Below are 14,288 nucleotides of genomic sequence, written 5' to 3' on the forward strand. Positions count from 1 at the left end.
TACGGATGCTTGGCTTTCCTCCCATATCTTAAAGACGTCCATGAGTGTGTCAAGAATATTCTGTAGCATGTTGGTACACGCAAATTATTCCAGGGGCATATCAGGGTTTGCAGGTTGTGCCATAAGTGTGTTGGTTTCTGTGAGAATTCCAGGTGAGGGTCACTATATTTAGATATTTCAGCACTGTGTATTTATTTGAAAAACTGATAGGATTGAAGATGCTGGAGTCTGAAACTCGGCTGCCACAGGGATTTTGGAGTATAATTTCCTAAATCAAATGCAGATCGGGTGAGCCCTTGTGCCCTGTCTCCTTTAATTCTGAATCCCACTCTCCTTCAGACCTGTTTGTCTGTCTGTGACATCCCCTACTGCTACAGGGAGGCCCAACTAGAAGAGTACTAGGTTTCTGTAATGTGGGCCAAAATAATCGTCTGCTTTAAGAGCACGAACAAGTGGCCAGAAGAACTCAACAGGCTAGGCAGCAATTGAGAAGGAAAATGGGCCGTTGACACTTCAGGTCAAAACCCTTCAACTGAACCTGAAACACTGTGTATCTCACTCCATAGAACCTGTCGGACTCCCTGAGTTTCTGTAGCCACTCATTCTTTTCTTCCAGGTTCTAACATCCATAGTCTCTTATGTGTCCAATCTGTTTTAACTTGCCTCATCCCCTTCCCCATCTCCTCTCTACATTCTGAGTCCTGATACTCCCACAGAGAAATTGAACACTGCAACACAGAAACAGGACCTTTGGCCCTTCTAGTCTTTAAAAAACTGTAATTTTGCCCATTCCCACTGACCCACACCCGGACCATAGCCTTCCAAATCCCTCCCACCCTTGTCGTTAGCCAGTAAGGCCTGCTTGTATTTACCTTTTCTATACCTCTTATTATTTTGTATACCTCTATCAAATCTTCCCTCATTCTCCTACGATCCAGGGATAAAAGAGACTGACATTCCCAGCAATGGGCTTGAAGCACTGGAATCTACTCAGAAAGGCCTCCATCTAATTATGATCGGTGTCCTTGTGCACAATGAATACTTAATTCAGCATATATGGTTCACTGTGCCCATGGCCCAAGTATGGAAAAGAACCTTAGGCTTAGACCATAAATCATAGGACATAGAGCAGTACGGCACTGGAACATTGGTACAATGTTGTACTGATCTAATTAAACTAGTAATTAAATGCCTAACAAAAATAATCCCCCTGCCTACACAGTGTCTATATTTCTCAATTCCCTGCTATGTGCCCACCTCAGGGCCTCTTACACGCCTCAATTGTATTTACCTCCAGCAGCACCCCGAGCATGTCCAGGTGCTTGTGTATGATAGTGCATTATACAGATGGAGGAAACAGAGAAAACCACAGCTTTCATTAATCATGTTGCATGTCCATGATTTCCTTTACTAAATATTTTCTTGGTAAGAGTTACAGTTGTATGGAACATATGAACAGTGCACCATGTGAGAACATTTCCAGTCTATTCTGAAAGTCAAGGTATTCCAAAGAATGTTTGTTCCCCTCTTTTACAAGAACAATTACTTTTGTATACTAGATTTAGTTTATCAATTCCCAATGAACTAATTCCAATACCTGATCCTGACTAAAATAACCTAGCAGTTTTTATTTCAATCATCTGCATCTGTGTGACGATGAGGCCAGTTTCCACATGCCTATTTTCTCTTCAGTGTCCATCTCTGTGCACCCTGCAAGTACTGATGTTCTCCTGGAATACACACCCTTAGTTCATCTTCTGAGATTCTGGCTGAAACTAAACCAGATGAAGTGCAGCCCAAGCATGTGTTAACCCACAGCAGGTTAATACATTTCCTATCCATCTTTAAATTCCACTTCAACGTTATTGACACCCCCTCTCCCCTCCACTGCCCTTCATATAATCTGAAGGCCGTTTCAATTCACAGTGGTACAAAATTTTCAGGTCGACTTGATTTTATGATCGTGCCTTTAAATTCAGTCACCCAGAGGTTAGTCAGAATTTGCCAGCACTTAAAATAATTGAGGCAAATAGCTCAGAGTCCTTTTAGTGGAATTAGGTTGGTTTGAGGTAACCTGGGCTCATCTGGTTGGACCAAATGGCTTCCTTTCTTATTGCATAATGTAAGATAAATGGCAGACAATTTGAATATTTTTTAATACAAGAGAGTGAGTGCTTATGTAGCTGTTAGAAAAATGAAAAGTAATAATAGACAGACTGTGACACTGCACGTATTGTGCTGTGTAACCGTTTATTTTATTTAAAGCCAGGATATGCACCTTCAAAATTTAATCTTCACTATACCGTGTACATTACAGATTTTGTTTTGGGAACAAAAGTAGACAGACTTCAAAAGTACTTTTTCCAACTCAGTTTTCAACAAAGTCTGGCAGCCCCAAGGCAGCTGGTTATCACCTTAGTTTCTGTCAAGGCAAAAAGAAATTCCTATGCAGATTACTTTTTCTATCTTCCTCAATGACACAAACATTTAATGGTCCTCCCATTCTTCCTCTAGTTTTCTTGAAGGAATCTTGGGAGGTGAGCTCCCTGGCTGAGTCCAAATGCATTCTTAGAAAAATATAAGATTTTAGAAACTTAAACATCACTCTGCAAATATCACATTCCCTGATCAGATCAGTATCGTTGTACATGTACATGTTGTACATGTGCATGTTGTTCTTAAGTAAAATTGTCTAGGGAATTGAAGAAAAAAATAGGGGTACATATACATTATTGCTACAGCATGGAATATTCTTTTATTACACCCATGCCACTGTCACAGTGCAAATGCGCACTGCAGTGGAAGTCAGTAACTGACTTGACTCCAAAGCAAAGAGCGATCCCTGCAAAAGCAATCACACATTGCCTTAACCGAGAGTTCAGATGGCATGATACTCTGGATGACATGGCCCAAATGTAGCAAGGAACTACATTTAATGTACAACTCTGTTGTTTTACATTTGTGCATGCATTATTGATTGTAGGTAAGAAGAATTTTGGCTCCGAGGACTCAGCTGCAGAAATCTTCTTAACCCATCCACTATTTTTGATCCTCAAAACCAAGTTATACTTGTTTCTTTGCTACTAGTGGGCAGACTCAACTGCAGAAATCTTCTTAACCAATCCACTGCTTTTGACCCACAAGAACAAGCTGTACTTTTATTTGCTACTAGTGGGTGACTCCACAATTACTAATTACACTTGCTGCAGACTGTTATTTTGGCCATATCACAAAGTGTACAGTCAATATTCTCTTAAAATGAGAATACTTCAAATATCTGGGTTTTTTTTAGCACAGAATCAATAAAATTACTTTTATTGAAAAACAATTACACGATAATTTTAATTAATTAGCTTTTGTAACAATGCCCCATCTTTTAAGGTGATTAGATCCACCTATTAGATATCAAAAGTTACCTACATGTAGTTAGGGTTTTCATTCCTTTCGTTGACCAATGCACCAACCATTCTCCCATCCCTCCCACCCACCTTACATGACCACACAAAAAATGTTGTCATAAGCTTGAGGTATAAGTTACCATGGGAAAACAAACTCTGAAATGAAAGCCAGGCTTACTTTAATACATATATAATTTGCATCCTATGTGCTAAGAGTTTCATATGTAAACATAAAGCATATTTCATTAAAAAGAGTTATAAATCAAGGCTGTAACATTTAATCGCGCATCATCTTTTTTACTTTTTCTTTTTTTTCTGTTTTTGTTTTTTTTTATATTTTGGTGTCCATGGTTGGCCGAGGTCAACTCGTAGTGTCAGAAAACAAAGGAATATATAAATGCATAAGTTACATAATAAGTTTACAATATAAAATGCAAATAACCTTGATTTGAATACTTATTTCTTACAAACGCACAGCGTTCGCGACTCTTCACATCTGGCGACCGCCTAGGTTTAAAAAAAATGCATTGAAATCTCCTCAGGTTTGACAGTGGGCTCCTCCCAGCCCCAAATGTGCTGGTATAAAAATGTTAAAACCCCAAGTTTCAGGTCTTGATCAATTTTACATCAAGCACATTCACAAGATCCCGATTTTTTTTCATAACGTTATAATTCCAGATAATCCCAGTTTTCCAATTCTTAGAGATGTTTTTTTTTTAATTCATTGTATGATGAAGTGTTTTGGCTCCAGATTTCTGTTTTGTCTTCTCCTTCTGTATTTCCCTTCATTAATTATGACTATGAAAATTCATCTGTTTTTGGTGACTTCTTTGGAGAATCTCTTTACATCCAATTGATATTTTCTTGATTTTGCATGTCCGCTCGCAAAAGAAAACACACACCAGTTCATTCTTTTCTTCCTAAATGTTCTCCTACTTCATTGCTCTTGCATAATTACCAATCCATCACGTAGCCTTCTGCACGTACTCATTTCCAAATGTTTGGCTCAAACCATGCAAAGTAAGAAATCATTGTACCAAATCATTGCAGTATTGTCCAACACCCTCCCAAGTTTTGGAGGTATCTTCCACAAATTTTGTTTTTAATATATTTAGAATGATAAATCCTGTTAACAAATAAATTTCAGAAGGTATAAATACTTCATTTCAGAAAGCAAGAGTTTAACTACTGAGGAACATCCAAGAAGTTACATGTCAAGTCTCTCGTCGGTAAGATCCTACTTTTATATAATTTTAACATTGGTTTTATTTTGCTGTGTGTTGATCTTTCCTTCTCAAATTCCTTACTCTCAATATCGCATTCCATGTAACACTTATTTCTTCCTGATTGTCAACAGCGATCAGGTACCTGATCCTTAATTCTTTGTCTTATAGCATGTGCTCTTTATAAAATACTGCTCTTTCAGTAACTTAACTCCAAACTTCCACAGATATGTATCAAGTTTGCTTCTAATTAGTCAACACACGGTTTTATCTCTTCCAGTATTCGAGACTTATCTTCAGTATTTGTGTATAGCTAGAGTCTAAACTTTGGTTTTATTTCTCCAATTAAAAAAAGTCCATAGTTAGTAACACAGTGTTGCATTCCCAGAGCAGTAACCCAAGTCTTAATCGAAAATTTGAGCGTTGTTCAATAGTATGTGCCAAGATGAGGTGGCATATGGGTGGCAGGATGTCTGGCATTTGGGTAGATACTTCCAGTGGGAGAATTCCAGTATGGACCTGGAGCTGCAAAGAAACTAGATGATGTCACAGGTAGAGCAGGAGGATGGGGAGCCACAAAATTCATCTTTGGCTGATGCGCATGATAGGAGCTCATGTATGAAATATCTGTTGGGTACTTGTACACAGAAGACTCAGGTGGGTGGGGTTGCAAGGCTTGTGCAATCCCATGGAAGTCAAACTTATAAGCATAGCGCTTGCCATGGACTTTGGTCATGATGTTCTTGTCGTAGTAATAACGCAAGGCCCTGCTCAGCTTGTCGTAGTTCATGTTGGGCTTGCTTTTCCTCTCTCCCCAACGTCTTGCAACTTCATCTGGGTCAGTCATCTTGAATTCTCCGTTGGTCCCTTCCCAGGTAATGCAGTTGGCATTGGAGCTGTCCGACAGAAGCTCCAGCAAGAACTGCCACAGCTGAATTTGACCACTCCCTGAAATAGAGTGAAGAATGGTATTAGGCCAAATCATTACTGAGGAAACTTCAATACTGTACCGCAAATGTTTCACTGTTATTAGGAGGGGGGGGGGGATAAGTTCAAAATCTGTAAGACAGAAACTGGGGAAAGGTAAGTGGGATGTTAAAGTTGTTGGATCCCAATGATTTTGCGATCTAAAGGCTCTTTGAAAGTCAACAATGAGGCATTAAACTTGTTACTTAGGCCATTTTATTAAAAGTTACAAGAGCAAAGAAGAAGAAAGGTCAAAAAAGAAAGATCAGACCATGACAAAAAGTAGTTGTGGTAATTTCATAAGAGAATAAAGATAACAGCAAATTTCAGTGATAGCAATTAAACTAAAAAATAGCCAGATTCATGCTACCGAGAAACTAAGAAATTTCTAGAAAAATACAGAAGCAACTGTACTGTAATTGCTGGAAAATTCACTGAACAATTGCAAGTACACAGGTGATTGTATAAAAATCCAAGCAAGCATAGCAAAGTTAAACTATAAGAAAAATAACAATGCTACAGAGGCTGACCGAGGTATAGTGCTTTACAGTATTGGTGATAGAAATAAAGAAATGGATTATAACAATGAAAACCATCTCAATGGTAAATTAAGGATGGAGATTGAGACAAGAATTAACCGGGAATGCATTCACTTTTATTCTTCCATTAAAGCTGCTTTTTGCTACTCTTAACGTACCTGGGTTTGCAAGTCGGCTGCTTGTTGGCCCAAGAATCTGATAGGGATCTGCTAAAATTGGAATAAATATTCATAATGTGACTTAATTCAGAATATTGTTAAAATACTTATGAAACATAACACTGGACAACAAAGATTTTGCTTCCTGAATACTTTTGGGTGTTTCTTATGGGGTTTGGCATGAAAATCATGAAATTTCCCTATCATTCACAATTGTTTTTACATTGCCTATATTTGTTATTTCAATTCATAATTCAAGTCAATTAAGATGTTGCCCACAATGTAAACGGAAACATTTTCCATCTTTTCCAGCACGCAAGGGCACGCTTAGGCAGGGTGGATGCTGCAATGCCAGGACAGGTTTTAGAAAAGCATCACGTTCATGCATTGCATTAACGTGTATATCCGTTTGCGATCAGGTTGCCGTCTATGCTCTATGCACATAGCATATTGCGTATACTCATTATAATAAAGTAATTGTATTTTCAGGAGTATTTGTGATAGCAAAATGTCTCGCCAATGTCGCAAACGCCGCAATACTTTCTGTTATACTTGTGGCACGTATATGCTTAAATCTCAAATGACTCCTCTTATTAAGAAAGTCTATGAATTCTACTTTGGGTTTAAAATTGGCGACTGAGACAAAGCCCGGGCTCCTCAGGTTGGTTGTACAACACGCACTGTTGATCTTAGAGCTTGGCTCAGAGGTATTCAGAAGTCAACGCTGTTTGCTGTCCCGAAGACATGGCAAGAGCAGAAGGATCATGTGACAGACTGCTACTTCTGTCTGACCAATGTGTCTAGTTTCTTTGCTAAAAACAAGAAATCCTTTGAATACCCCAATCGCCCTTCTGCCATGAGACCTGTGCTGCTTGATGATAGTCTTCCAGTACTAAAGCCACCAGACATGGAGCCAAGAAGAGGCAGACAAAGATGCACGAGCCAGGAATGGAAAACTACACTGATAACATTACAGATTTTGAACCCATTATGCCAAGTGACCCTCATCTGACAATTCAATCGGAGTTAAATGACCTGGTCGGAGACTTGTGTTCAAGAATGCAAAGATGGAATCTGCTATCAACAGGCACAAACACTCCTGTGAGGGATTTTGACATTTGAGACAGATGTTTCCCAGAATAACTGATGCCAAGATTAAGGAAGGTACTTTTGATGGTCCACAAATCAAACAGATTATCAGTGACAGGCAATTCAAAGAATTGTTAGAGGGACCTGAGAAAATTGCATGGAAGATTTTCTCTTAGTAACTACAGAGCACCAAACTAATTGTAGCTGGTTGACAACATGTTTCAAGCATACAAAACCATGAAATGCAACATGTCACTAAAGATTCATTTACTGCATTCCCATTTAGATTTCTTCCTTGCAAATCTTGGCGCTGTCAGTGACCAGCATAGTGAAAGATTTCACCAGGAGATTGCGGTCATGGAGAAACAATATCGAGGCAAATGGAATCCACCGATGCCGGCTGATTATTGATGGACTCTTAAGTGAGGAGCCTCAGACACTGAGTACAAATGAAAATCATCAAAAAAATATTGTTAGTTTAGTTAAACTACTGTAAAGCATCAGCACTGTTATGCAATTAAACGCATTATGCTCAAGAGTTAATTTCTTGCTTTTCCAAATTCATACATGACACAAGTAGCCTGAGATTGTATTTGTGTTCAGCTTCAAGTGGTCTTTTCTAACCAGAACAAAATTCTGAGAAAGCATCACTTTTGAAAAAATTTGCTGTCTAGTGTAATTATAAGACTCGTATTACAGAAGTTATAGGGGTATGAAGTATCTGCATTCTTCTGCAGATTCAGTCAGTTAACATACCACATGTAGAATTTCTGAACCAAATGGACCAGAGACGTTCAAATGTTCTTTGACATGCTCTGTTAGCTGTTTTCAGATAAGGCAGTCAGTCTGGAGAATGCACTGATCCCTGGACCAGGGAATATTACTCCAGGCCCTTTAACATCCCATGTCACTTACTGAATGGAAAATACATTTGGATATCAGGAGTGGATATAATCAGATCTCCATTCTCCCATCTCTGTCCATCACTGCCATGACTCCTTCTCAATCTTTCATCCCCAATTCCTTTGCTCAATTGCATGCAACATTGACACTGTCAACTTTAAACTTTGAACATGGGAAAGATGACTATCTATTAAAAGTCTTAATCAAACTAGGGCTACGTCCACACTAGACCGGATAATTTTGAAAACGTCAGTTTTGCATAAAAACAATAGGCGTCCACACCAGGCATTTTTGAAAATACCTTCGCCCACATTAAAACCCATATTTGGGTGAAGCTTCTCCTACTGGGCAAACGCAGGACACGTCTACAGAAAACAAGCGACATGTTTGGTGTTGAATCTCGCTGTGAAAGTGTGTGTTTGTGCAGTTACAGACTAGAATAACTTAAAAGGAAATTGCCAAATGACAGACAGCTGTTGGCTCTAACACAGGAGGATTTAAAACTAAAAAAAAAACAAATACTGGAGCATATGGAGGCAGGCGACAGGGAGTTCACGGACAGTATGATGATGAACATTGAAAAACTGACTAAGTCTGTCGTATTAATAAAGCTCCTTGTTAAATGTATAAAACATGTCTGCATCAGTGTTATCTTGTATTTTCATACAATGTTACATTAGGCTGTTACACTTCTATTGTCAGAGAAGTACTTGCATAAATACTAAACCATATGAGAAAGGACAGAAAACAGGGCAAAATGAGTATATTTATTTATTCAGTAAGATATGGGTCAAAGTATTTGGTGAGTACATTTCTAACGGCTTCTGTCTCGTTGCCGTCTGTTCTGAAATTATTAGGTTGCGTTCAGGAAAACAATGAAATGCCGCGCTGCCACCAGCATCTATTCCGGCACATCATGACAGCGTTTTTAGAAATTTCCGGTTACCCTGTCCACATTACTCTGCCCAACCGGCATTTTCAAACTTACACACTCTGGAGGACGTTTTAGAAAAGCTCCATTTTCGGTGGAGTAAAACACCATTTTGGTATGGACAGAGGGTCAAAACAAAGAGAAAAAGTTTCAGTTATGGATTTATCCGGTCTAGTCTTGACAAGAAATCAGTGAGTAAAATTGGGCAAATGAAAATAACCTCCGCCGATAATGGTGATCATTTGCTTCTTTAGTTTGTATAACATTTTCACATTGACTATTTTAAATCAGCAGATTTGCTTCTTCTTTGACATGCAAATAATGATCTAGCCATACCGCCATACCTCACACTTGAAATTCAGCTGGTTTGTCAGAGTTGTTTGGAGAAACAAATATGCTTGCATAATCACTGTTGTGAAATCTTTCTTGTACAAGTGCAATCAGGTAATATATCAGATTTTTTTTTTTTTGCAACACTCGTACTTATGTTTGGTATGTTTTTGTAATTTTATTAGTGCAGCTGGCTCTGCTTTTAGCAACAGTAATTAATTTTAAATGATTTTCTAAAAATATACTGGATATGTTAAAAATCCCATTGGTCTACAACAGGAAATTAATATTCTTTTTTAATATTTAATACCTTATAAAAGGAATTAAAACCTATCTTTCCAATTTTTGGTTATTATAATTTCTGTGACAGTATACTGACCTTTCATACTGACCTAAATGGAACTAAATATCATAAGAAGAATGCTGTGGATGCCCACAGTACTAGCAACCAAGAATGAACTTAAATCATAATTTTTGACTTTAAAAATTGTGAGTTTAATTTGAAGCAGTTTTTTGAAGGGTTATAATCAGTACAATTGACAAAATGACAGAACTGACAGAATGGATTCACTTTCAGGATTCTCCAACTCACATTCTAGGCAATCATTCATCCATCCATTTATGTATGTACAAAGTATGTACGTATGTATTTTATTGTCTTTATATATTTGTACAGTTTGTCTTTTTTTGCATATTGCTTGTCAGCCATTGTGTGTAGGTTTTCATTAATACTATTGTACTTCTTTGTTCTACTGTGAATGCCTGAAAGAAAATGAATCTCAGAGTTGTATATGGTGACATACGCGTACTTTGATAATAAATTTACTTTGAACTTGGAAATGCCTTGTGTCCATTATTTTGATATGAGGGAACGGACAGTTTTGTAGGTCCCAATGATTTTTAAAGTAATCCTTTTAAAAACAGCATTGAAGTTTGTAGAAATTATGCTCAATGTACCTTCCACTTGACATTGTACAAGGTTTTATATAAAGTTAACTTCAAATTAATTCTACCATTTAGAAGTAACCAATTTCAAATAAACGAGTTATTAAATCTGTTAAGATAACAGGCAGAACACTTTAATCTGTCCACCATTATCAGCATGTCATATTTCACAACTCTACCAATGGAGTTAAGGAAAGGTAAGAGGAATAATTTTTTCTGAGTGACAAATACATAAGATAATTAATAAACTTATAAAGAACATTTACAACTTCATAAAACATAATGCACAAGGAAAATCCCATGGATTTTGGCCCATGAGTTCAATTGCACTTTAAGATTAAAAACTGAGAAAAGTTCAAAATTTATATTTTGAGCCACAATTCCCCTTTGAATGATTTGGATCATTGTCAGTGCTATGACTAATATATGTGAATTAAGAGATGTGCAGCCTCAGTATTATCCACATTTATTACATCCACTGCTATTTCCAGAGTCAGATTTTCTGAGTGGAGTGTTTTCAAATACAAAATTCCTTCTAACAGAGAAAATGAATGAGGACTCGTTGTCACTATCAGAATCGTGGAAAAGTGTTACTTTGAAATCGGTAATTGCAGAGACTGTGATAACACATTGCTTTAAAGTAGGAACTTAACACCAAAAATTGTTTTTGCCTACAAGTCTTTTGATTGCTATAAATAAGTTGGCTGAGGGCAAACAGCTTTACGAATCAGCTCTCTGGTTCAAAGACTCATTCAAAACAGGCTGATCATTCTAGCACAGCATAGTTTACAATCTACAATTTCATGTACCTATTGGTTGTCGAGGCTGGTCTTCTACTTTGGTCACATTTGAGGAAGGGGTTCCTGGCAAGAAAGAATAAAATGTTGATTAAGATCTTCTGCGTCAACTTATTCCTCAATGTCCTTCCACTGCATTTAGAGTTACAAATTGCACCATTTTTGTTGAAGCATGAAGGTTATGATTCTGACTTTACTGAGTCACAATTGTTAACCCTTCCCATGTAGAAGGATGAACATTCAGTAGTATTTTGCGGGTATGGTCCTGCTTGCTGTGTGAGGTGCCATCAAGAGGGCATGGGACAGTGAATAGTCTTTAATCTATTCATTGGACTATGCCCTCTTGTACATAAGACATAGGAGCTTATTAGGCCATTCAGCTCAAGAAGTCTGTTCCATCATTCCATCATGGCTGACTTCTTATCCCTCTCAACCCCACGGTCTTGGTTTCCCTCCATATTCTTTGACTCCCTTATTAATCAAGAGCCTATCAAATTCCACTTTAAATATACCCATCTGTAGCAACAAATTCAACAGATTCACCACCCTTTGGTTAAGAAATTCCTTCTCATCTCTTTTCTAAAGGAATGTCCTTTTATGTGCTTTTCAATGTACAGTATGTTTCAAAGAGATCCCAGAAACCCCCTCTCTTCACTTTCTGATCTCCAGCAAGTACAGGCCCAGAGCTATCAAATGCTTCTCACATAGTAAACCTTTCATATCCGCAATCATCTTGCAAACCTCCTCTGGATCCTCTCCAGCACATCCTTTCTTAGATATGCGTCGAAAACTGCTGACAACAATCCGAATGTGGTTTGAATAATGCCTTATTAAGCCTGCATCAAAACCCTCTGACTAAATAAATTGCTCCTCACCGTTGGTCTAAAATTGAATTGAATTGAATTGAATTGGATTGGATTGAATTGACCTTATTACTTACACCCTTCGTATACATGAGGAGTAAAAATCATTATGTTATGTCTCCATCTAAATGTGCAATTATAGTAATTTGTAATAAATTGTATGTACAAAGGGACAGTCAATATTACATAGAAATACAATCACATCAGTGTGAATTATTCAGTCTGATGGCCTGGTGGAAGAAGCTGTCCCGGAGCCTGTTGATCCTGGCTTTTATGCTGCGGTACCATTTCTGTGATGGTAGCAGCTGGAACAGTTTGTGGTTGAGGTGACTCGGGTCCCCAATGACCCTTCAGGCCCTTTTACACACCTGTCTTTGTAATTGTCCTGAATAGTGGGAAGTTCACAACTACAGATGCTCTGGGCTGTCCGCACCACTCTCGGCAGAGTCCTGCGATTGACGGAAGTACAGTTCCCATACCAGGCAGTAACGCAATCAGTCAAGATGCTCTCAGTTGTGCCCCTGTAGAAAGTCATTAGAATATGGGGACCCATACCAAACTTTTTCAACTGTCTGAGGTGAAAAAGGTGCTGCTGTGCTTTTTATGTACATACCATGTGAGATCATTGGTGATGTGGATGCCGAGGAACTTAAAACTGTTCACCCTCTCAACCCCAGATCCATTGATGTCAATAGGGTTAGCCCGTCTCCATTCCTCCTGTAATCCACAACCAGCTCCTTTGTTTTTGCAACAAACAAATTAAATTCTTGTATTCTGAGGTTGTAGTCTCCGATTCTAGACTCCCCACTGACTGGACTGTTAATTAGGACCCCAACATCATTACTTACAACTACAACCTGTATCAACAACCTACCCATTGCTGGAGTAATAAGTGACTTTCATTTGAAAGAGACTTAGGATATTGTGCCATTTTCTTCCTCTTCAATATGAATGAAAACATGTGCATCCCATTCTTCAGATTTCCCCTTCCCTCCCTCTATGCAGTCTTCCACCCAAATCCTTTCATAATTCTTTGGCAGACTGGAAGATGTGAAGGTCACTTTGGTTGGAAGAATAGAACAGCAGAAAACTGTTCAAATGGAGAGAGACTACAAAATACTGCTCTCCAGATGCAGAGAAACCCAGTTATCATCCAATAAGAGGGAAAATGGAACATTGGTTCACATCAGAGGAATTGAATGTAAAAATGGGGAAGTTTGCTGTAGATGTACAAGATCTACGGCACTGCCTCTACTTCCTTAAGAGTTTGTGAAGATTTGCTATGACATCTAAAATTCGGACAAACTTCTAAAGATGTGTAGTGGAGAGTATATTGACTAGCTGGATCACAGTCTGGTATAGAAACACCAGTGCCCTTGAATGGAAAGTCCTGCAGAAAGAAGTGGATACGGCCCAGTCCAATACAGCTAAAGCCTTCCCCACCACTATCCACATCTAAATGGAGGGTTGTTGCATGAAAGTAGCATTCATCTTCAGGGACACCCACCAGTCAGGTCATGCTCTCATCCCACTGCTGCCATCAGGAAGAGGGTGCAGGAACCTCAGGAATCACACCACCAGGTTCAGGAACAGTTATTACCCTTCAACTATCAGGCTCCTGAATCAAAGAGGATAACTTCACTTGTCTGATCACTGAACTATTTCCTCAAACTACGGACTCACTTTCTCCTCATCTCATGTCCTCAATATTTATTGCTTACTTATTTTCATTATTACTTCTTTATTTTTCTTTTGCTTTGTGTTTACACAGTTTGTTGTCTTTACTGGTTGTCCACACTATTAGCATGGTCTTTCATTGACTTGTTATGGTTATTGGATTTACTGAGTATGCTCACAAGAAAAGAAATTTCAGGCCTGTATATGGTGACATATACTCTGTACTTTGATAATAAATTTCCTTTGAACTTTTGAATTTTCATGCTTGTGAGACCGCATCTGGAGTCCAGCATATAAATAGATTTCTTTACTTATGGTGGGATATTCCTGCACTGAAGATATTCTTGAAAGCAAACAACGGAGAAACCATACATCTGAAATAAAATGCTACAGATGTCAGCAGGTCAGATGTCTTCTGCAGAAAGTGAAGCAAATTCAATCCTGAGATGAAATGTTAGCACAGTTTCTC

The 14,288-nt window shown here is 38.3% G+C and overlaps 2 protein-coding genes across 17 annotated transcripts in view; one reads left to right on the top strand and one right to left on the bottom strand.

The window, feature by feature from the left end:
- kcnj15 (potassium inwardly rectifying channel subfamily J member 15) overlaps nt 1–14,288 on the top strand; it is a 189,540-nt gene that overhangs the window by 106,840 nt on the left and 68,412 nt on the right. Inside the window, exons 2-3 of one of the 2 annotated variants that reach the window (XR_009511877.1) lie at nt 4,569–4,627; nt 7,660–11,273. The gene's annotated coding sequence lies outside the window, so the exon portion shown is untranslated. Of the gene's footprint in view, nt 1–4,568; nt 4,628–7,659; nt 11,274–14,288 lie in introns of those variants that run through there. The other variant, XR_009511875.1, reaches the window with a different exon arrangement.
- The window catches only part of erg (ETS transcription factor ERG), a 275,925-nt gene continuing 266,208 nt past the window's right edge, over nt 4,572–14,288 (bottom strand). For 12 of the 15 annotated variants that reach the window (XM_059968797.1, XM_059968793.1, XM_059968798.1 and 9 more), the window contains 3 exons: nt 11,292–11,345; nt 6,285–6,335; nt 4,572–5,569 (listed from right to left, as the gene is read on the bottom strand). In XM_059968797.1, the coding sequence (XP_059824780.1) occupies nt 5,049–5,569; nt 6,285–6,335; nt 11,292–11,345 (626 nt within the window). In that variant the 3' untranslated portion in view covers nt 4,572–5,048. The remainder of the gene's footprint in view (nt 5,570–6,284; nt 6,336–11,291; nt 11,346–14,288) is intronic. The other 3 variants (XM_059968807.1, XM_059968802.1, XM_059968795.1) reach the window with 1 other exon arrangement.

Source organism: Hypanus sabinus, chromosome 4 (assembly GCF_030144855.1).
Source record: "Hypanus sabinus isolate sHypSab1 chromosome 4, sHypSab1.hap1, whole genome shotgun sequence".
In the NCBI taxonomy this organism is placed as follows: Eukaryota; Metazoa; Chordata; class Chondrichthyes; order Myliobatiformes; family Dasyatidae; genus Hypanus; species Hypanus sabinus.